This window comes from Phyllobates terribilis, unplaced genomic scaffold, assembly GCF_046119375.1.
Source record: "Phyllobates terribilis strain yellow unplaced genomic scaffold, ASM4611937v1 Scaffold_4__5_contigs__length_816908805, whole genome shotgun sequence".
NCBI classification, from domain to species: Eukaryota; Metazoa; Chordata; class Amphibia; order Anura; family Dendrobatidae; genus Phyllobates; species Phyllobates terribilis.
In genome coordinates, this window is record NW_027362764.1 from 812,943,329 (window position 1) to 812,967,356 (window position 24,028).

Sequence of the window (24,028 nt, forward strand, 5' to 3'; positions counted from 1 at the left end):
TTGTTTTCAAAGAGTCTTTATTAACCTGGAGAAAATTACCAATTGCATAAAAAACTTCTAAAAACACAAAACATTCTGCAACCAACACTGTATGCAGAGGAACAGAGAGTTCTCACGCAGCAGAAGTAAGAAGTCCGAGGCCAGGCTGTGACGGGGGCGACAAGTAGTCCGAGGCCAGGCTGTGACGGGGGCGACAAGTAGTCCGAGGCCAGGCTGTGACGGGGGCGACAAGTAGTCCGAGGCCAGGCTGTGACGGGGGCGACAAGTAGTCCGAGGCCAGGCTGTGACGGGGGCGACAAGTAGTCCGAGGCCAGGCTGTGACGGGGGCGACGAGCAGTCCGAGGTCAGGCTGTGACGGGGGCGACAAGTAGTCTGAGGCCAGGTTGTGATGGGGGTGACAAGTAGTCCGAGGCCAGGCTGTGACGGGGGCGACAAGTAGTCCGAGGCCAGGCTGTGACGGGGGCGAGCAGTCCGAGGTCAGGCTGTGACGGGGGCCAGCCGTCCGAGGCCAGGCTGTGACGGGGGCGACGAGTAGTCCGAGGCCAGGCTGTGATGGGCATGGAGCTCACTCTGTAAGAGAGACAAGTAGTCCGAGGCCAGGCTGTGACGGGCGACGAGTAATCCAAGGCCAGGCGGTGACTGGCATGGAGCTCACTCTGTAGGAGAGACAAGTAGTCCAAGGCCAGGCTGTGACGGGCGGCTAATAGTCCGAGGCCAGGCTGTGATGGGGGCGGCGAGTAGTCCGAGGCCAGGCTGTGATGGGCATGGAGCTCACGCTGTAGGAGACGAGTAGTCTGAGGCCAGGCTGTGATGGGCATGGAGCTCACTCTGTAGGAGATGAGTAGTCCGAGGCCAGGCTGTGATGGGCATGGAGCTCACTCTGTAGGAGAGACGAGTAGTCCGAGGCCAGGCTGTGATGGGCATGGAGCTCACTCTGTAGGAGAGACGAGTAGTCCGAGGCCAGGCTGTGATGGGCATGGAGCTCACTCTGTAGGAGAGACGAGTAGTCCGAGGCCAGGCTGTGATGGGCATGGAGCTCACTCTGTAGGAGAGGAGTAGTCTGAGGCCAGGCTGTGATGAGAGGACTAAGGTCATGCCAGCAAGGACTGGCTATGTAAAATGGTCTTAATAAGGGGGAAGGCTCTAGCCTCCCAGCCTCGACTGCAGCGATATGACCTTCTTCTTTATCGAGTACAGTGGCCAAATCTGACTATACACAGAAAACACTCATTGTACATACAAGCCAATATCAGAGGTTCACAGCCCAAAACTAAAGAGAAGAGCAAAAAGCTGGATACACACAACTGTACAGCAGCCATCACTACTCATCTCACACGACTGTCCCAGAAGAGATTTACAAAAGACGAGTACGGATCCCCTATGTACAATAGTCAGGGGCCGCTGACCGCGACCAATGGGAAAGACTTTGCTATAAAGTTCCTGATATATAAGGAGCCATTCCATCAACATCTCCAGGTCTCATCAGCACAAGGAGAAGACTTCTCCGGGGTCGGCACCACAGGACAACACACGGGAGATGGCAATGCACAGGGGAGGATGATACAGGGAAGGGAGCAGAGCACGAGCTCCATAACATCCCGCCGGGCTCATGCTGGACGGAAATCATCCACATTAGCTGCACATCATTGACGGCCTGAAATAAGAGAAACCAGATTAGAGAACAGAACGTCTGACGGGCCGAGCGCTGGAGAACATCACCACAATGTCTCCACCGGCTGCCACTGCAGATGGACCCGAGTGACCCATCCAGGGCTTCACATACAAACAGAGCAGCAAAAACGGGACACGGCCTTAAACTGCCAATCAAAGCTGCAGACAAGTCTGTACCAGAGAAAGCGTCTTACCAATCACCTCCAATGTGACCGGCTTCATCATCTTCCATTTCCTCTTCAAGATCCATATCTAGTTCTGAGCCCACATCAGCCCGTTTATAGGTGTACCCACTGAAAAACAAGGGGAACCGAGGTCAGATCCTCTGAAAACAACGAAGACATTCAGGTGTGTACAGGGGACTGGAGAGCGGACGTGTCTACAGAACGCTGCCAGATCCACGTATAAAGAGGTGTACAGGAGAGGCGTGCGGGAAGACTGCCTGAGAGGGAGGTGCGCAAGGGAGCTGCCGAAGAAAGAAGAAGAGGAGAGGCGTGCGGGAAGACTGCCTAAGAGGGAGGTGCGCAAAGAAGCTGCCGAAGAAAGAAGAAGAGGAGAGGCGTGCAAGGGAAAACTGCCTGAGAGGGAGGTGCGCAAGGGAGCTGCCGAAGAAAGAAGAAGAGGAGAGGCGTGCGGGAAGACTGCCTAAGAGGGAGGTGCGCAAAGAAGCTGCCGAAGAAAGAAGAAGAGGAGAGGCGTGCGGGAAGACTGCCTAAGAGGGAGGTGCGCAAAGAAGCTGCCGAAGAAAGAAGAAGAGGAGAGGCGTGCAAGGGAAAACTGCCTAAGAGGGAGGTGCGCAAGGGAGCTGCCGAAGAAAGAAGAAGAGGAGAGGCGTGCAAGGGAAAACTGCCTAAGAGGGAGGTGCGCAAAGAAGCTGCCGAAGAAAGAAGAAGAGGAGAGGCGTGCAAGGGAAAACTGCCTAAGAGGGAGGTGCGCAAAGAAGCTGCCGAAGAAAGAAGAAGAGGAGAGGCGTGCAAGGGAAAACTGCCTAAGAGGGAGGTGCGCAAGGGAGCTGCCGAAGAAAGAAGAAGAGGAGAGGCGTGCAAGGGAAAACTGCCTAAGAGGGAGGTGCGCAAGGGAGCTGCCGAAGAAAGAAGAGGAGAGGCGTGCAAGGGAAAACTGCCTAAGAGGGAGGTGCGCAAAGAAGCTGCCTAAGAAAAAGAGGAGAGGCGTGCAAGGGAAAACTGCCTAAGAAAAAGAGGAGAGGCGTGCAAGGGAAAACTGCCTAAGAAAAAGAGGAGAGGCGTGCAAGGGAAAACTGCCTAAGAAAAAGAGGAGAGGCGTGCAAGGGAAAACTGCCTAAGAGGGAGGTGCGCAAAGAAGCTGCCGAAGAAAGAAGAAGAGGAGAGGCGTGCAAGGGAAAACTGCCTAAGAGGGAGGTGCGCAAAGAAGCTGCCGAAGAAAGAAGAAGAGGGAGGTGCGCAAGGGAGCTGCCGAAGAAAGAAGAAGAGGAGAGGCGTGCAAGGGAAAACTGCCTAAGAGGGAGGTGCGCAAAGAAGCTGCCGAAGAAAGAAGAAGAGGGAGGTGCGCAAGGGAGCTGCCGAAGAAAGAAGAAGAGGAGAGGCGTGCAAGGGAAAACTGCCTAAGAAAGAGGAGAGGCGTGCAAGGGAAAACTGCCTAAGAGAGAGGAGAGGCGTGCAAGGGAAAACTGCCTAAGAGAGAGGAGAGGCGTGCAAGGGAAAACTGCCTAAGAAAGAGGAGAGGCGTGCAAGGGAAAACTGCCTAAGAAAGAGGAGAGGCGTGCAAGGGAAAACTGCCTAAGAAAGAGGAGAGGCGTGCAAGGGAAAACTGCCTAAGAAAGAGGAGAGGCGTGCAAGGGAAAACTGCCTAAGAAAGAGGAGAGGCGTGCAAGGGAAAACTGCCTAAGAGGGAGGTGCGCAAGGGAGCTGCCGAAGAAAGAAGAAGAGGAGAGGCGTGCAAGGGAAAACTGCCTAAGAGGGAGGTGCGCAAAGAAGCTGCCGAAGAAAGAGGAGAGGCGTGCAAGGGAAAACTGCCTAAGAAAAAGAGGAGAGGCGTGCAAGGGAAAACTGCCTAAGAAAAAGAGGAGAGGCGTGCAAGGGAAAACTGCCTAAGAAAAAGAGGAGAGGCGTGCAAGGGAAAACTGCCTAAGAAAAAGAGGAGAGGCGTGCAAGGGAAAACTGCCTAAGAAAAAGAGGAGAGGCGTGCAAGGGAAAACTGCCTAAGAGGGAGGTGCGCAAAGAAGCTGCCGAAGAAAGAAGAAGAGGAGAGGTGTGCAAGGGAAAACTGCCTAAGAGGGAGGTGCGCAAGGGAAAACTGCCTAAGAAAAAGAGGAGAGGCGTGCAAGGGAAAACTGCCTAAGAAAAAGAGGAGAGGCGTGCAAGGGAAAACTGCCTAAGAAAAAGAGGAGAGGCGTGCAAGGGAAAACTGCCTAAGAAAAAGAGGAGAGGCGTGCAAGGGAAAACTGCCTAAGAAAAAGAGGAGAGGCGTGCAAGGGAAAACTGCCTAAGAAAAAGAGGAGAGGCGTGCAAGGGAAAACTGCCTAAGAAAAAGAGGAGAGGCGTGCAAGGGAAAACTGCCTAAGAAAGAGGAGAGGCGTGCAAGGGAAAACTGCCTAAGAGGGAGGCGCGCAGCAAAACTGAAGAAGAAAGTAGAGGTGCGCGCTGAAAACTGCCAAAGTGGGGAGTGCGTAGAGAAGCTGGCAGGTGTTAAGTACTCGTGCGTGAAAAGCTGCCGGAAGGTGTGTGTGTGTGGGGGGGGAGTGATATGGTTGTGCCCATTACCTGATGGAACGACATGTGAAGAACACTATTCTTTTCAGCTTCTTATTATAGAAAAAATAGTTGAAGGACCACAGGTTCCCATCTTCTCCAAAGGGATCTGAGTCCAGGTCGGGGTTGTAGCTATCAGGAGAGACAGAAACCTTATCATTGGCACTGACTTATTCAGGCAGGTGCCTGGTGGAAGCCTCAGTAACAGCAGATAAGCCGACACTCGGGTAATGTGAGATAAGTGCTCCCTCACTGGGAGATCAGCAGGAGCTCAGAATCCAGTGCCGTAGACGGATAAAGTTTCAGTCTATCCCTGGACCTTTGTATTGTATATGGTGATTTTTGTTCTGAAGGCCTTGACAAACTCTTACACAGAAAGATGGACATAGGAACCAATAAAAATATTCTACTCCGACTGATTTGGGCAATGCTATGTGTCCACAAGTGTTGGCCTTAAAAATGTTCCAGAAAATGAAGTATTTCTCCCAGACAATTATCACAATTCCACACATTGTTATACACACGTTTTTTTCCTTTGTGTGTATCGGAACACAAGAAAAACGGCAAATTGGACATAATTTCACACAAAACCCCAAAAATGAGCCGGACAAAGTAGTTGGCAACCTTCCAAAATTGTGGGTAAACAACTTTGCTTCAAGCATGTGATGCTCGTTCACGCTCACCTGTGGCAAGTAACAGGTGTGGGCAATATGCAAATTGTTCTGTCTCCACATAAGGCAAATGGAGGTATACCTGACTGATAAGATGCTGTAAGATTTTCCTACCCCCAGATCCAAGATGAGGAGCAGACCGGACCAGCGCAGGCTCACCTTCCGTAGACTCAAAATGTAAAACCACAGCGTCGGTACAATTCACGACTTGGATTATTTAAACCCGGATACAGAAGTAATACCTGTCAGTACAATACTGTAACTTTCTCTGAAGCCGCTGACATTGGTTGCTGCTGGTCAGAAATTGATAACTTCATAAGCCCAGCACAAGTGGTCCCTGTCTCACAGCAACTCAGGATATAAAATGCCCACCAAGAGCAAGTGACCCACCAACTGCAGTGTGAAGCCATGCCCAGTTTAAAACACCTTAATTGGAAGGAACAAGAGCAAGTGGTAAGCAAATACTGGCCAGCAGATGGCAGCGTAGCAAGATAATACATTTAGCAGGTAAACAAATGCAGAACTTATTTTCTACGACATGCAAACCGAACAGCTGAATAGTAGTTCTATCTGGAGGAACAGCATAAAAATCACACCTGAAACCAGATAAAAAGGGGAGAAGTTGCCTCAATCTTTACATTATGTGTCTGTGTGTGCCACACTAAGCATGGAGAACAGAAAGAGGAGAAGAGAACTGTCTAAGGACTCGTAACCTTGAGATTGTTGAACAATTTTGGTTCTCAAACCCATCTCCAGAGATCCTGATGTTCCTATGTCCACAATGCGCAACATAATCAAGAAGTTTACAACCCGTGGCACTGTAGCTGATCAACGTGGACGGGAAAGAACAATTGATGAAAGGTTGCAACATAGGATAGTTCAGATGATGGAAAAATAGAACCAATCAAGTTCCAGAAAAATTCAAGCTGTCCTGCAGGCTCAGGGTGCATCAGTGTCAACTATCTGTCCACATCTGAATGAAAAGAAACGCTATGGCCGGAGACCCAGGAGGACCGAACTGCTGACAGACATAAAAAAGCTAGACTGCAGCGTGCCAAAATGTACGCAAGTCGAAATCCTTCTGGGAGAGAGAGTCTTGTGGACAGATGAGACCAAGATGGAGCTTTTTAGTAAAATACAACATTCTACTGATTACCAAAAATGGAATGAGGCCGACAAAGAAAAGAACACCGTACCTACAGTCAAGTATGGTGGCGGGTCACATATGTGTCGTTTTACTGCCTCTGGCACTGGGTGACTTGACTGTGTGCAAGGTATCATGAAATCTGATTAAAAGGCTATGTGCCCAAGATCCGGACGTAGCAGCGCTTTAAACGTAGCATATTTTTGCGGCGTCCAAAACGCTGCATTCTATTTAATGCCGGTAAATCTGCATGTGTTCACTGAACAATGCGGATTTACCGCATTCAATACATTCTAGTGGTCAAATTTCTGTTGCGGAGACTAGCGACTACACAAGAAAAACTGACATGCTGCGGTCCCGAAAGACGCACCGCATGTCTGTGTCCGCGGGTGATCCGCAGCCTCAGATGCACACATAGTGGACATGGGATTTCTAGAAATCTCACCCACTATGCTGTAACATCCGGACGCTGCTGGTTTGACTCCGCATAAATACACAGCGTTTCCTGATCATGGGCACATACCCTTACCAACAGATGTTGGGTGGCAATGTAGTGCCCAGTGTCAGAAAGCTGTGTGTGCGCGTCCTAGGTCACGGGTCTTCCACCATGACAATGACCCCAAACACTTCATGAAGCCTCTAGAAATGGATGGACACAAAGAACTGGAGAGTTGTGAAGTGGCAGCAATGAGTCCGGATCTAAATCCCATTGATCATGTGGAGAGATCTTACAATCTGCTCCAGGTCTCCTATTTGAAGGAGTCTTCTCCCAACAGCAATTGTAAGAAGAGTCCAAGATCCAGCTGAGGAGTAAGAAGCTGATGGTTATAGGAAGCAACTGATCGCACCCTTTGGAATAAATACTTGCAACCAAATAATAAGGAGGGGGCAACAATTTTGTCCGGCCCATTTTTGGGGTTGTGCGTGAAATGATGTCCAAGTTCTCTGTTTATTTCCTTTGTTTTGTTACCCATTGTTTTTTTATGTTGTTCCAATACAAAACATATAATTGCAATCATTTTCTGGAACAATTTCAAAAAGGTGCCAACACTTCTGGCCATGACTGTATGATACAGTGCAATAGACAGGAGCCACATCCCAGGCAACAGACTATTCACAGCAAACCTGAAGAATGGGCAGTGTACGGTGAAGGCAAAGCTGATGCCGCAGACGGATCAGGCCTATAATGCCCCTCACAAGGCCGGAGAGACTGACCGCCCTTCCATCACCAGACACAAGAGAAAGACTTACGACAATTACATGAGTTTCATCTTCACCAAGTATCCCTCTGACCATTACATAAGGGCCGACAGTGCGGCGGCTACGGCTCGCAGGGGCCGACAGTGCGGCGGCTACGGCTCGCAGGGGCCGACAGTGCGGCGGCTACGGCTCGCAGGGGCCGACAGTGCGGCGGCTACGGCTCGCAGGGGCCGACAGTGCGGCGGCTACGGCTCGCAGGGGCCGACAGTGCGGCGGCTACGGCTCGCAGGGGCCGACAGTGCGGCGGCTACGGCTCGCAGGGGCCGACAGTGCGGCGGCTACGGCTCGCAAGGGCCGACAGTGCGGCGGCTACGGCTCGCAAGGGCCGACAGTGCGGCGGCTACGGCTCGCAAGGGCCGACAGTGCGGCGGCTACGGCTCGCAAGGGCCGACAGTGCGGCGGCTACGGCTCGCAGGGGCCGACAGTGCGGCGGCTACGGCTCGCAGGGGCCGACAGTGCGGCGGCTACGGCTCGCAAGGGCCGACAGTGCGGCGGCTACGGCTCGCAAGGGCCGACAGTGCGGCGGCTACGGCTCGCAAGGGCCGACAGTGCGGCGGCTACGGCTCGCAAGGGCCGACAGTGCGGCGGCTACGGCTCGCAGGGGCCGACAGTGCGGCGGCTACGGCTCGCAGGGGCCGACAGTGCGGCGGCTACGGCTCGCAGGGGCCGACAGTGCGGCGGCTACGGCTCGCAGGGGCCGACAGTGCGGCGGCTACGGCTCGCAGGGGCCGACAGTGCGGCGGCTACAGCTCGCAGGGGCCGACAGTGCGGCGGCTACAGCTCGCAGGGGCCGACAGTGCGGCGGCTACAGCTCGCAGGGGCCGACAGTGCGGCGGCTACAGCTCGCAGGGGCCGACAGTGCGGCGGCTACAGCTCGCAGGGGCCGACAGTGCGGCGGCTACAGCTCGCAGGGGCCGACAGTGCGGCGGCTACAGCTCGCAGGGGCCGACAGTGCGGCGGCTACAGCTCGCAGGGGCCGACAGTGCGGCGGCTACAGCTCGCAGGGGCCGACAGTGCGGCGGCTACAGCTCGCAGGGGCCGACAGTGCGGCGGCTACAGCTCGCAGGGGCCGACAGTGCGGCGGCTACAGCTCGCAGGGGCCGACAGTGCGGCGGCTACAGCTCGCAGGGGCCGACAGTGCGGCGGCTACAGCTCGCAGGGGCCGACAGTGCGGCGGCTACAGCTCGCAGGGGCCGACAGTGCGGCGGCTACAGCTCGCAGGGGCCGACAGTGCGGCGGCTACAGCTCGCAGGGGCCGACAGTGCGGCGGCTACAGCTCGCAGGGGCCGACAGTGCGGCGGCTACAGCTCGCAGGGGCCGACAGTGCGGCGGCTACAGCTCGCAGGGGCCGACAGTGCGGCGGCTACAGCTCGCAGGGGCCGACAGTGCGGCGGCTACAGCTCGCAGGGGCCGACAGTGCGGCGGCTACAGCTCGCAGGGGCCGACAGTGCGGCGGCTACAGCTCGCAGGGGCCGACAGTGCGGCGGCTACAGCTCGCAGGGGCCGACAGTGCGGCGGCTACAGCTCGCAGGGGCCGACAGTGCGGCGGCTACAGCTCGCAGGGGCCGACAGTGCGGCGGCTACAGCTCGCAGGGGCCGACAGTGCGGCGGCTACAGCTCGCAGGGGCCGACAGTGCGGCGGCTACAGCTCGCAGGGGCCGACAGTGCGGCGGCTACAGCTCGCAGGGGCCGACAGTGCGGCGGCTACAGCTCGCAGGGGCCGACAGTGCGGCGGCTACAGCTCGCAGGGGCCGACAGTGCGGCGGCTACAGCTCGCAGGGGCCGACAGTGCGGCGGCTACAGCTCGCAGGGGCCGACAGTGCGGCGGCTACAGCTCGCAGGGGCCGACAGTGCGGCGGCTACAGCTCGCAGGGGCCGACAGTGCGGCGGCTACAGCTCGCAGGGGCCGACAGTTTTTTTTTTAAATCCTCTTTTTGCACCACATCACTAGGTGCGTCCTACAACCATGAAGCGCTGGTTAGTAACACAAATCACTGATCGGCCTTGTTGGTGTTTTTTTTTGTATCAAAAAAGAATAAAAAAATTATTTAGATTAGGGCTGTGGAGCTGGTGTCGGTATAAAATGGAGCGACTCCAATTAAAGTATATAATACATTGGGTGCAGTAGTACAATGCAGAAGGTGTTGTGAATTGTTCCATAAGAATTTGGGAAAGTGATGAAATGTCCTATAAATGTCTGATCTGTTCCTGATTTTAGGATCTTGGCTTTTAGTGGAGATTAATCTGTGCTGCACTTTATGCACACGCTCAGCGGCGACCGGGGCTGCACTTTATGCACACGCTCAGCGGCGACCGGGGCTGCACTATATGCACACGCTCAGCGGCGACCGGGGCTGCACTATATGCACACGCTCAGCGGCGACCGGGGCTGCACTATATGCACACGCTCAGCGGCGACCGGGGCTGCACTATATGCACACGCTCAGCGGCGACCGGGGCTGTGGAGTCGGAGGTCAGGGGAATTGAGGAGTCGGAGGTTTGGCTTACCGACTCCACAGCCCTGGTTGACAGGTATATTTTTACTGTCCCTAATCTAGTCCTTAGTAATCAGCATCTACTACAGTATTTTTTTTTACTGAATATAGTCAGGGTTAGTTGCGGGCGCTCAGTATTTTTTTTTTTTTGTTACTGCCGTCCATTTAGTAAGTTTTTTATTTTACCACATTTTTATAATTGCAAACCATTTTTTTTTTTTTTTATCTAGAAAACACACCTGAATAAAATTTGGCACAGACACAAACATAGTATACGTGAAAAAATGTCATTCTGCTTGTCCCACACACTGTATTCAGCCGAGGAGGCATGCGCTTTCCTCCGACACTGACAGTGAGTGAGAATCCCATCTGCCTTTATTTTTCATCCTCCTCCTCTTCAAGTGATACTGAGCAGCCACGCAGACGCCCCAGGACAGAAACTGAACCAGCGCCCACCATTACTGACCCCGTATGGACCTCACCGCCCGAAGATTAGGAGCCACAGATTCCTGGTTTTGTGGCGCAATCAGGGATCCAATCTGACACCACCGGCCTCACAGAAATGGACTTTTTCAATGTCTTTTCTCTGAGGATTTTGTAAACCTCATGGTGACGGAGCAATTTTTATCCCAAAACCGCCCTTCATCATTTTCTAACGGGACTCCTGTAGACGCAGTAGAAATGATGACGCGTTGAGGCCTGGTCCTTCACATGGGGTTAGTGAAGAAGCCAGAACTTCGGCAATATTGGAGTGTTGACGTTTTGTATAACCCTCCAGTGTTCCGCATGGCCACGACCCGGACACGCTTGGAGGCCATTCTCACGTTTTTTGCATTACATTGACAATGCACAATGTCCTCCCCGAGAGGACCCCAACTTTGACTGACTTTTGTGATGTGGTCCCTAAAAAAAGGGTTTTGTAAATGGTGTTGGAAAAATGAAAAACTTTAACCCTTATAACCAGGGCTGTGGAGTCGGTAAGCCAAACCTCCAACTCCTCAATTTCCATGACTCTGACTCCCTCATACACGGCTCATGTGCACAGATTCATCTCAGCTAAAAGTCCAGACCCTGAGATCAGGAATAGGACGGACATTTATAGGACATTTCAGAACTTTCCCAAATTTCCTTTTGTTTTTTTCGTGATAGTGGCAAAATTTATTCGATAAGACTTGTGTTTATTTATGGAAAAAAATATCTCAGAATCAGCGGGATCCGTTGAAGCTCCAGAGTAATTACCTCATAAAGGGCCAGTGGTCAGAATTGTAAAAATTGGCCTGGTCAGGAAGGTGAAAACAGGCTCGGGGGTGAAGGGGTTAAGGACATACTGGGAGCTGTAAGTTCATCCAATACAATCCTTTATGAGGTTAACCCCGCGCCGGCTCCGGCAAGGTCTCCCCGGCGCCCGTGGCGGCTCCGGCAGGGTCTCCCCGGCGCCCGTGGCGGCTCCGGCAGGGTCTCCCCGGCGCCCGTGGCGGCTCCGGCAGGGTCTCCCCGGCGCCCGTGGCGGCTCCGGCAAGGTCTCCCCGGCGCCCGTGGCGGCTCCGGCAAGGTCTCCCCGGCGCCCGTGGCGGCTCCGGCAAGGTCTCCCCCGCGCCCGTGGCGGCTCCGGCAATATTTTAAACAAAAATAAATAGAAAATTGTGCGCAATAGGGAAGAAAAGGTGAGAAATGTCAATTCCCTACAGTGTCTACGTGTCGGGCAGATGAGGAGCGCTGGAGATTCAGACTCGGGGGCGCCATCGCTAAAGCTACACCAGTATTCGAGGGCTGCCGGACACATCCAGGATGGCGCTCTACCCAGCGTCCTGGATACTTTCTCCTTTCAGAAAACTCCTTCATTTAAAAAAAAAATGAATAATTCCCTGCATGTTTGGTTGATTGTCATTTTTCTAGGCAGAGAAATATGAATCTGTAAGTAACTTTCACCATCCAACCTGACGGATCTGGAAGGAAGAATGGCCGAGGACCCCCAAATCCAGGTGTGAAAACCTTGTTGCATCATTCCCAAGAAGACTCAAGGCTGCACTAGCTCAAAAGGGGGCTTCTACTCAATACTGAGCAAAGGGTCTTAATACTTATGACCATGTGAGATTTCATTTTTCTTTAATAAATTTACAAAAATTTCTACATTTCTATTTTTTTTTCAGTGAAGATGGGGGGCAGAGTGAACTTTAATGAGAAAAAAAATGAACTTTCTAGAATTTACCAAATGGCTGCAATGAAACAGAGAGTGGGTACAGAAAGCATTCAAACCTCTTTAAGTGTTTCACTAACTTGAGACTGTCTGTGATCATCCTGGAGCCGATCATCGGCTGAGCCTTTGCCATTCTGGATATTCTTCCATCTATTTGGATGGTGGTTTTCCGTTTTCTTCCGCGTCTCTGGTTTTTCTTTCCATTATAAAGCATTGGAGATCATTTTAGCTGAACAGCTGATCATTGTCTGCACTTCTTTATAAGTTTTACCCTCTCCAATCAACTTTTTAATCAAAGTACGCTGTTCTTCTGAACAATGTCTAGAACGCCCGATATTTCTCAGGCTTTCAAGGAGAAATGCAGGTACAACATGTGCTGGCTTCACCCTTAAATAAGGGCCCCCTGATTGACCGCACTGATTGACCTCCACGCGATTATTGTGAACACTCCCCGTACAATTATTTAGAAACCTGCAGATCATGAATGCGGAGTCGGGGGGTTTCTTACAATCTAGTGCACCGGCTATTGCTTGACAAGTGGTGATAGAATCTATACCAGAAACAGATTCATCTGGTCAGTCATATTGGACGGCGGGTATTCTGAACACTACTGTAGTTGACAACAATTTGATTCCAGTTTACTAAAGTCACCAAGAAAATGGCATCAACCAGACAGAAGGAATCACACTTAAAAAACAATGCAAAGCTTTTGGTCGCCATTGTACGTCAGTATTAGGTAGATCTTCTATCTACACCATCACTCCATATAAGCCGGAGTAGAAGGAGGTCTTGTTCTTACCATTTAGAGTTTTATTGTGAAGGCCTTGACAAAGGTCCAGGGATGGAGAGAAACGTTGTCCGTCTACGACACGGCTGGCCTCCCGGGAATACTGACCTCACATTACCCCAGTGCCGGGGGCTTCTACCTTGGAGCAGGCACCACACCGGCGATCACACCACCCGCACATCGTCCCGGACCGCGCCATTGTCAACACCTCATACCTGTAGATGTCACACTCCGACAGGCATATCTCCTCATCCACAGCGTCCCACAGGTCAGGCTTCAGGGAGGTGAAGTCTTCACCCAGAGCAGACACCAGACTGCTATTAACAGCATTCACCACCTGAGGGCGACACAGAGCAGGAGCCTCCGTGAGACGTGCTGTGAGAGGGGAGAAGGAGCAGCTGTGCCATTGCACCAGGCCTGCCCCTCACAGAGGACACGGCCGCCTCCATCACCTCCAAGTCATCAGATACTTACCCAGTTCAGACTAGGCTCCCGACTAAACTCATGGCTCCGCGCTGCGCTGAAGTCATAGTCTGGCCGAAAAGACTCGTTCAGCGTGGCGATCAGATAAAACAGGGTCTTCCTACTGCACTTGTCGCTCAACGGACCCTCCTCATCCCCGCCAAGACTCTTACCCAGCCTGCAAGACACAAACCCAAGGGAGCCTGAGAGCGGAGACCTGCGCCCCCCAAAGGACAACAATCAGAAGTAGATGCAAGCCGGCTGAGATGAGAAGTAAACCCCGGAACCAAGGTATGTGGCTCCAGCTTCTGGGGGTGCAGTCTGTAGGGTCTCCACACGTGCAGCTCAGACCACCCAAGAACAGCAGAAAATCTGCGCCTCCAAAACATGTACCTGCTGGGACTGACACCGCCCGTCTGTGGAGGAGACAAGGCTTCCAGGACATGTGGCTGCCCCTCCTGGCAAAACTGCTTGAACATGTGCTTGTCATCCCCGGCCATCTTACACGAATAGCTCTCAATCCTGCAAGACAGAAGAGAAAGAAGTCACGGGAGCGAGTGAGGGGGAGCCAGGCGAGGCCGCCAGAGGGGCGGCGCGAGTGAGCGGGAGCCAGGCGAGGCCGCCAGAGGGGCGGAGCGAGTGAGGGGGAGCCAGGCGAGGCCGCCAGAGGGGCGGAGCGAGTGAGGGGGAGCCAGGCGAGGCCGCCAGAGGGGCGGAGCGAGTGAGCGGGAGCCAGGCGAGGCCGCCAGGGGGAGGGCGCCAGGCGAGGCCGCCAGGGGGAGGGCGCCAGGCGAGGCCGCCAGGGGGAGGGCGCCAGGCGAGGCCGCCAGGGGGAGGGAGGGAGAGAGCGAGCAAGCGGGAGCCAGGCGAGGCCGCCAGAGGGGCGGAGCGAGTGAGCGGGAGCCAGGCGAGGCCGCCAGAGGGGCGGAGCGAGTGAGCGGGAGCCAGGCGAGGCCGCCAGAGGGGCGGCGCCAGGCGAGGCCGCCAGAGGGAGGGCGCCAGAGGGAGGGCGCCAGGCGAGGCCGCCAGAGGGAGGGCGCCAGGCGAGGGCGCCAGAGGGAGGGCGCCAGGCGAGGCCGCCAGAGGGAGGGCGAGAGCGAGCAAGCGGGAGCCAGGTGAGCCCGCCAGAGGGAGGGAGGGATCGGGTGCCAGGCGAGGCCGCCAGAGGGAGGGCGCCAGGCGAGGCCGCCAGAGGGAGGGCGCCAGGCGAGGCCGCCAGAGGGAGGGCGCCAGGCGAGGCCGCCAGAGGGAGGGCGCCAGGCGAGGCCGCCAGAGGGAGGGCGCCAGGCGAGGCCGCCAGAGGGAGGGCGCCAGGCGAGGCCGCCAGAGGGAGGGCGAGAGCGAGCAAGCGGGAGCCAGGTGAGCCCGCCAGAGGGAGGGAGGGATCGGGTGCCAGGCGAGGCCGCCAGAGGGAGGGCGCCAGGCGAGGCCGCCAGAGGGAGGGCGCCAGAGGGAGGGCGCCAGGCGAGGCCGCCAGAGGGAGGGCGCCAGAGGGAGGGCGCCAGGCGAGGCCGCCAGAGGGAGGGCGAGAGCGAGCAAGCGGGAGCCAGGTGAGCCCGCCAGAGGGAGGGAGGGATCGGGTGCCAGGCGAGGCCGCCAGAGGGATGGCGCCAGGTCACCCTGCTGGAGGGAGGGAGTGGGAGCATCTTGCACTCAGTGGTTTAATCATAGTAGACAATGTTTGTACATCCTAGAGGTGAGGTGAGCAGAGAGCAGAAAAATGTCTGACAGCTTCAACTTAGCGATGGATCCTCCTATTACATTCCACCCCATAGGGCAGCTCTGGCTCCATTCACTACCCCCTCCCCCCAGCAGCTATGGCCCCTCCCACAACACCTAGGGTCAGGGGTGACGTCTTCCTTCCTGGCTGCGCTAATCACTCACCTGCCGATCACATGCGAGTCTCCAGTCTCCGCACACAGTTGGGAGTTGACGGCTTCAAAGCGAGAATTCTCCAGAAGCTTCATCCCCGCGAGAGGCGGAGCCTGCAGAGGACAGGACCATATATTTTAAATATTATTAATACACACACACTACACCCCTCCCCCCCCCCATACGGTCACTGCCAGCTCCGTAATAAGAAGAACCACTCGCTGCCACCACCGATCGTTTACAGGCCGATTGGACGCCCGTTACAGGTCGCGTATGGCTTCAGGGTGCAGTTTATAGAGCAAGAGGAACAGAGCTATTACATTTTATATTTAATCCCTAAAGATAGGCAGTGTATATAAAAATATACAAGATGGTACAAAATGGGAACAAACAATACAATATATAGAGTTACATAAAATATAAAAGATAAGGAAAGGGAATTACTGAACCTGATGTCACGGAAATGGCTCAGAGCTTAGCGGAAGGAAGAACGCAGACTGCGAAAATGTCACTCCCAGCAAACTATGACTTCCCAGAATGATCAATGACAGAGACCCAAGCTTTCATTTTTATTAGCTCAAGGTCACGTTCACACACCTCCGCTGGATGACCTCATGTGAGGGCTGGTTGTGAGATGCGCTACGCCTTTCAGAATTGTATGAGATCCACAACTTACAGCGAATCTTTTCCCCTGGAGGTCTCAGGTGGTAGATATTGTCAAAATTGCAATAAGAAACATGACATCTGTCTATAGAGATCAATCATGGCATGGATAGCATTATCCATCATACCGATATTAAGTTAGAATGGCCTTCCGATGATGTGCGTGAATGCATTATGTTCGTCCTTTCACAAGGACGCTGAAAATATGTTTCCCATAAATACTGGATCGTGCAAACCCCAATATTCCTATCCGGACACCTGAGAAAGTGTTTAACTACAATTATCCAGTTTTTGTTTGAAGAGAGGAAGAGTTACCCCTGAAGCGGTTACATTTTCCTCTTCAATGCCTCTTGAATATACAGATCTAAGACTGTCTTTTTCCAGAGCATTTCTCGGCTATAACTACCTGGTTATCACATGAGGCCCCTACTTCAATGGAGTTTGAAGTGTTGGCACTCTCTCATTTCCTCTGTTTGAATTAGTTTCTCTCTTCCCAGCCAAAAACAAATCCATAAGTTCAATGTGATGGTGATATGGACCCTCCCCGAAGACCAATAATGCATGGAGGGAGGGGGTGATAATATATGGAGGAGACCACTGAAGTATGGACAGGGGGGGGGGGGGTGATAATATATGAAGGAGATGACTGATGTGTGGAGGGAGTGCCACACAAAGGGATGAGGGGAAGGAAGGGAGCCCAGACACTAAGGACAGAGGGAGTGGAAACCTCCAAGGCTGATCTGATATCAACCTGTCCTTCCCTACCATCCCTATTTTGGTTCCTCATCAATCCCCGATCAGAAAACTAAAATCCTTTATCTCCCTAGAGCTAGGCTCTGGCTGGGAAAGCGCTAGTCAGTCCCCACTAAACACTAAAAATATCAAGTGGAAACAGAAAAGGGGGAAGTAGCTTAGCTTTAGTCGACTTCAGAGAGATGCACGCATGTCCTCCTAGCACCAGAGAGGAAGTAAAAACTGAACTTGCTCCAAGCCTTCACAAGGGGTCATGTGAATATCACCGGCACTTCCCTATAGAAAACAGGAAGTATTTAAACACCCAGGCCTGGGTGTCAATTAGCAGGAGGGAGGTAGACGCTGGGTCCTAGATTGAGACAGATCTAAGAATGTGTCTGCAATGCCGAACGTAGAGCTCTCCTGAAACCCACTGTAGGGTGACTGTCTATCATCTCTGACATACCCGTGACAGTATCCTCCCTCTACGAGTGGCCTCTGGACACGCAGGATCGGGTATCTCAGGAAAAGAGGTGTGGAATGAGTGAACCAATCTGGGAGTGTTCACCTCTGACGCTGAAACCCACATCCTCTACTCTGGACCATAGCCTTTCCAGTGCACCAAGTGTTGTAGAGAACGACGTTGGAGACGAGAATCTACAATCCTCGAAATCTGGAACTCCAGATTACCATCAACCATTACTGAGGGCGGTGGTAGAGGTGAGTGCTCAAGAGGTTCCACATATTTCTTGAGCAGAGACCTGTGGAAAACATTGTGGATCTTAAGGGCCTGAGGAAGTTCATGACGAAACGCTGCTGGGTTAATGACGGCAGTTATTTTATAGGAACCAATAAACCTAGGTCCCAGCTTCCAAGAAGGAACTTTCAATCTTATGTTCCTGGTAGACAACCAGACAAAGTCATTCACATTCAGGTCCGGACCTGGCAAGCGTTTTCTGTCAGCCATACGTTTATACCTGTCTCCTATGGTCTATAAATTACTCAGAACCCCCCCGCCACACCGAGGAGAGCGATGAAGCAAACCACTCCTCCTCAGGAACTCCTGAAGCTTCTCCCCCACTAAAGGTACCAAACTGTGGGTGATAACCGTATGCACCGAAGAACGGTGACCTGCCAGTGGATTCTTGACGATGATTATTAATGGCAAATTCTGCCAGCGGTAAGTAGGATGCCCAATCCTCCTGATTTTCAGAGACGAAGCACCTCAGGTAGGTCTCCAAATTCTGATTGACACGCTCGGTCTGTCCATTCGACTGAGGGTGGAAGGCAGAGGAAAAGGACAGCTGCACCCCCAGCCGAGAAGAGAATGCCTTCCAGAACTTGGAAACAAACTGGGTCTCCCGATCTGACACCACATCGGAGGGAACCCGTGAAGCTTCACAATCTCATTTATGAACACCTGAGCAAGTGTCTTAGCATTGGGAAGTGCAGGTAAAGCGACGAAGTGAACCATTTTACTGAACCTATCTACTACCACCAAAACCACCGTTTTGCCTACAGAAACCGGTAGGTCAGTAATGAAATCCATGGACAAGTGCATCCATGGCCTGCTAGGGATGGGTAACGGAAGAAGAGTACCAGACAGACGGGTATGCGAAACCTTCGAAAAAAAATACTACAAGCAACTACGTGTTCAATCACATCCTGATGCAACCCCGTGTCACAGGTGTGTCAGAGGTCAAAGACAGTCGCCCTGCAGTGGTTTGCAGGAGATCTCCACGTTTGGCAATGCAGACAGCTGCCTAGATAGGAGGCTGTGTTTAGGACCCAGCGACTACCTCCCTTTAGTCTGGGTGTATATATACCTGGTGTGTCTAGGTGGGCGTCGCCGGTTATACTCATTTCTACTTGGAACTTGACTGAAGCAGCATCATGTCCTCTCTGGAGTCTTGAGGCCGTGTGCCCTGTTGTAGTTTCTTCTAAAAGCCAAGTTCTTTTTCCCCTGTGTTGTCTTTCCCTTTTATCTTTAGAGTGCTAGCGGAGGTTGACTAGTGCTCATCTCCTTCCACCCCCAGCTATAGCCTTAAGGCTGTAGCGTCGGCGTCTCAGCCTCCTGCTGGGAAGAGACGCCGTTCCCCTCACCGCCGCGGTCCCAGTCTGGCGTCCTCCAGCTTCCCTGCTCCTGCACGCAGTTTCCCGGGCACTGTGCTTAGGGCGAGCGCACTCCCCCCGTCTTAAAGGGGCCGCGCGCGCGCCGTCCTAAAGAGTCCCCGGCTAATGGCCGGAGGACCACTCCTATATAAAGCACCACCTCCAAAATGGAGGTACCTGTGCAAGGTTGTTGTTTGTGTGCTAACACTCTCCTCAGCCCTCAGGTTCCAGTGCCCGCCAGCCTGCCAACCCGGATCACCTGTCAGACTACCTGCCATCCCGGATCACAAGTATAGCTATCTGCCGTGCCCGCCTGCTTGCCAACCCGGATCACCTATCAGACTACCTGCCGTTCTCTCCCGCTGTACCTGTCAGCCTCAGCCATCTGACCCGTGGAAGTCGCCTGCTCTCACACAAGGTCGGTCCCAGAGTGGCACCTGGTTCACGGAGTCGACCAAGCCGCCGTGTGGCCAGGGTCGGTCTGGGTAGCCACTTAGTTACGCCCCTCTGGTCCCTCCTTGCACCCCAGCACAGAGGTTCCACCACCCGGACCCGTAACAACAGCAGGGATAGTAGGGCGAGGCACGTGATCAGAGACAGCTGCGGAGGCTGTATAGGGACGTTATGAGACAGGGGACGCTAATCCAGATTAGAAGGTCACCTCTTCCTCCTTTCCTTAGCGTGTAGGCTCCCTTTCCCCTCTGTGTTGCCTTCACACCTGGCGTGACACCCCGGCCACCAAAAACAATGAGATAGGAGGTCCGCGGTTGCCTTACCACCCGGATGCCCAGCAAGCACAGAGTTATGATGTTCCTTGATTACTTTGCAGCGCAGATCAGATGGTACAAATAACTCCTGAAGGGCAGGAGGCAGGAGCGTCCCCCTGAGCCTCCAACACCTCACCCTCCAGCTCAGGGTATAATGCCAAAATGACTACCCCTTTCTGTAATATCGGGGTCACCACCACCATGGTCACCACCACCAGGGAAGCTCTGGGACAAAACATCAGCCTTGACATTTTTGACCCCTGGACAAAAAAAGACAACAAAATTGAACCTAGTAAAAAACAGGGACCATCTGGCTTACCTAGGGTTGAGACGTTTAGCTGACTGGAGATATGACAGGTTCTTATGGTCTGTGATAACAGTAATAGGATGGACAGCCCCCTCCAACTAATGTCGCCATTCATCGAACACCAATTTGATCGCCAAAAGTTCCCCATTACGCACGTCATAATTTCTCTCAGCCGAAGACACTTTTTTTTAGAAAAGAAGGTGCATGGACGCCATTTACCAGGGGACGAACACAGATACCACAACACAGCCCCAACCCCCACAATAAAGGGTTGGGAAACATCAGGTTGACTGAGTATAGGGGCAGTGGCAAAATGATTCTTTAAGGAAGAAAAAGCCTGCAGGGCGGCATCCAACCATTTGGAAAAATCAGACCCCTTCTTAGTCATGTCAGTGAGGGGTTTCACTATAACAGAGTAATTTTGGATGAATTTCCTGCAAAAATTAGTGAAGCCCAGAAAACGTTGTAGAGCCTTCAGGTCCTCGGGATGTTACCAATCAAGGACTGCACAGATCTTATCCAGATCCATCCGAAAACCCGAAGATGACAACAAGTACCCCAAAAACTGCACCTCCTGGACGAAGAAAACCTATTTCTCTAGTTTGGCATAAAGTTTGTTATCCCTTAATATCTGGAGCACCTGCTTAACATGCCCCCGATAACTCTCAAAATCAGGTAAGTAAACCAAAATATCGTCCAGATAGACCACCACAAACCTCCCCACCAAATGATGGAAAAGATCATGTATGAAATGCTGGAATACCGCAGGTGCATTGGTCAACCCGAAAGGCATAACCAGACTCTCGATATGTCCTTCCGGGGTATTGAACGGCTGGACAGATTTATCTAATTATCAAAATGGAAAACACACAGCGTCCAGCTCTCCTGACATGCTCTGTGCTGCTGTGTCTTACCGTACGGGGGATCTGGGCGTCTCCTCGGCACTTGGAAACAGCTCAGAATCTCGGAGCTAAACTCAGTCTGTGGAAGAAGGAAGCGTCACCGACCCCCGGAGCACGAAGAACGGAGACCCCCAGAGCCGACATCCTGCACCGACACAGAGGAACGAACCCCGCCAGCCCTGAGGAGAGAAAGAACACAGCTCAACTACTGAAACCCTCTGTGCTGCAGAGGAGCCTCCTGTCTCCATGTCACACTGAGGCCCCTGTGCTGTAATCCTCTGTGCTGCTGAGGAGCCTCCTGTCTCCATGTCACACTGAGGCCCCTGTGCTGTAATCCTCTGTGCTGCTGAGGAGCCTCCTGTCTCCATGTCACACTGAGGCCCCTGTGCTGTAATCCTCTGTGCTGCAGAGGAGCCTCCTGTCTCCATGTCACACTGAGGCCCCTGTGCTGTAATCCTCTGTGCTGCTGAGGAGCCTCCTGTCTCCATGTCACACTGAGACCCCTGTGCTGTAATCCTCTGTGCTGCTGAGGAGCCTCCTGTCTCCATGTCACACTGAGGCCCCTGTGCTGTAATCCTCTGTGCTGCTGAGGAGCCTCCTGTCTCCATGTCACACTGAGGCCCCTGTGCTGTAATCCTCTGTGCTGCTGAGGAGCCTCCTGTCTCCATGTCACACTGAGGCCCCTGTGCTGTAATCCTCTGTGCTGCTGAAGAGCCTCCTGTCTCCATGTCACACTGAGGCCCCTGTGCTGTAATCCTCTGTGCTGCTGAGGAGCCTCCTGTCTCCATGTCACACTGAGGCCCCTGTGCTGTAATCCTCTGTGCTGCTGAGGAGCCTCCTGTCTCCATGTCACACTGAGGCCCCTGTGCTGTAATCCTCTGTGCTGCTGAGGAGCCTCCTGTCTCCATGTCACACTGAGGCCCCTGTGCTGTAATCCTCTGTGCTGCTGAGGAGCCTCCTGTCTCCATGTCACACTGAGGCCCCTGTGCTGTAATCCTCTGTGCTGCTGAGGAGCCTCCTGTCTCCATGTCACACTGAGGCCCCTGTGCTGTAATCCTCTGTGCTGCTGAGGAGCCTCCTGTCTCCATGTCACACTGAGGCCCCTGTGCTGTAATCCTCTGTGCTGCTGAGGAGCCTCCTGTCTCCATGTCACACTGAGGCCCCTGTGCTGTAATCCTCTGTGCTGCTGAGGAGCCTCCTGTCTCCATGTCACACTGAGGCCCCTGTGCTGTAATCCTCTGTGCTGCTGAGGAGCCTCCTGTCTCCATGTCACACTGAGGCCCCTGTGCTGTAATCCTCTGTGCTGCTGAGGAGCCTCCTGTCTCCATGTCACACTGAGGCCCCTGTGCTGTAATCCTCTGTGCTGCTGAGGAGCCTCCTGTCTCCATGTCACACTGAGGCCCCTGTGCTGTAATCCTCTGTGCTGCTGAGGAGCCTCCTGTCTCCATGTCACACTGAGGCCCCTGTGCTGTAATCCTCTGTGCTGCTGAGGAGCCTCCTGTCTCCATGTCACACTGAGGCCCCTGTGCTGTAATCCTCTGTGCTGCTGAGGAGCCTCCTGTCTCCATGTCACACTGAGGCCCCTGTGCTGTAATCCTCTGTGCTGCTGAGGAGCCTCCTGTCTCCATGTCACACTGAGGCCCCTGTGCTGTAATCCTCTGTGCTGCTAAGGAGCCTCCTGTCTCCATGTCACACTGAGGCCCCTGTGCTGTAATCCTCTGTGCTGCTGAGGAGCCTCCTGTCTCCATGTCACACTGAGGCCCCTGTGCTGTAATCCTCTGTGCTGCTGAGGAGCCTCCTGTCTCCATGTCACACTGAGGCCCCTGTGCTGTAATCCTCTGTGCTGCTGAGGAGCCTCCTGTCTCCATGTCACACTGAGGCCCCTGTGCTGTAATCCTCTGTGCTGCTGAGGAGCCTCCTGTCTCCATGTCACACTGAGGCCCCTGTGCTGTAATCCTCTGTGCTGCTGAGGAGCCTCCTGTCTCCATGTCACACTGAGGCCCCTGTGCTGTAATCCTCTGTGCTGCTGAGGAGCCTCCTGTCTCCATGTCACACTGAGGCCCCTGTGCTGTAATCCTCTGTGCTGCTGAGGAGCCTCCTGTCTCCATGTCACACTGAGGCCCCTGTGCTGTAATCCTCTGTGCTGCTGAGGAGCCTCCTGTCTCCATGTCACACTGAGGCCCCTGTGCTGTAATCCTCTGTGCTGCTGAGGAGCCTCCTGTCTCCATGTCACACTGAGGCCCCTGTGCTGTAATCCTCTGTGCTGCTGAGGAGCCTCCTGTCTCCATGTCACACTGAGGCCCCTGTGCTGTAATCCTCTGTGCTGCTGAGGAGCCTCCTGTCTCCATGTCACACTGAGGCCCCTGTGCTGTAATCCTCTGTGCTGCTGAGGAGCCTCCTGTCTCCATGTCACACTGAGGCCCCTGTGCTGTAATCCTCTGTGCTGCTGGCACGCACTCCCGGTCCCCGCACACTCGGTATTTCCCTCTTTCTTACCTGCGTCCTTCCTGGTTTCCGCGATAACTGCTCCGTGTGACGTCACTTCCGTCTCTCCCGTTATAAACAGACCAAGTCTGGCAGGATACGCGCGGAGCGTCATGACGTCATCGCGCAGCGGTCGCTGATTGGTCGCTCACAGTCCTGAAGGCGGGAAATCCTCAAATTTCTGAAAGAGCAAACATGGAACCGCGATACCCGCTCCATCCGGTCCACAACCCTTTCCTTCTTTCGTGTGCGTCCTCGTCCTTCCCCCGGGACCCTCGGCTGCGGCCTCGTCCTTCTCCCCCGGGACCCTCGGCTGCGGCCTCGTCCTTCTCCCCCGGGACCCTCGGCTGCGTCCTCGTCCTTCTCCCCCGGGACCCTCGGCTGCGTCCTCGTCCTTCTCCCCCGGGACCCTCGGCTGCGTCCTCGTCCTTCTCCCCCGGGACCCTGGGCTGCGTCCTCGTCCTTCTCCCCCGGGACCCTGGGCTGCGGCCTCGTCCTTCTCCCCCGGGACCCTGGGCTGCGGCCTCGTCCTTCTCCCCCGGGACCCTGGGCTGCGGCCTCGTCCTTCTCCCCCGGGACCCTCTGCTGCGGCCTCGTCCTTCTCCCCCGGGACCCTCGAATTTGTCCTCGTCCTTTGCCCGGGACCCTCGGGTGCGGCCTCGTCCTTCTCTCCCCCCCCCCCCCCCCCCGGATGTGGCCTCGTCCTTCTCCCCCTGGACCCTCGGGTGCGGCCTCGTCCTTCTCCCCCTGGACCCTCGGCTGCGGCCTCGTCC

The 24,028-nt window shown here is 54.1% G+C and overlaps 1 protein-coding gene across 1 annotated transcript; it reads right to left on the minus strand.

Annotated features, from left to right (window-relative positions):
* On the minus strand, positions 1-23,390 carry MAF1 (MAF1 homolog, negative regulator of RNA polymerase III). Its single transcript, XM_073680114.1, has 9 exons — positions 23,268-23,390; positions 20,784-20,950; positions 15,301-15,401; positions 13,810-13,938; positions 13,429-13,594; positions 13,170-13,291; positions 4,413-4,532; positions 1,866-1,964; positions 1-1,654 (listed from the first exon to the last, which is right to left on the minus strand). Exons 3-9 carry the CDS (start codon positions 15,381-15,383, stop codon positions 1,633-1,635), a joined length of 741 nt encoding a protein of 246 aa, XP_073536215.1. The 5' UTR covers positions 15,384-15,401; positions 20,784-20,950; positions 23,268-23,390; the 3' UTR covers positions 1-1,632.
* Between the last annotated feature and the right edge of the window lie 638 nt (positions 23,391-24,028).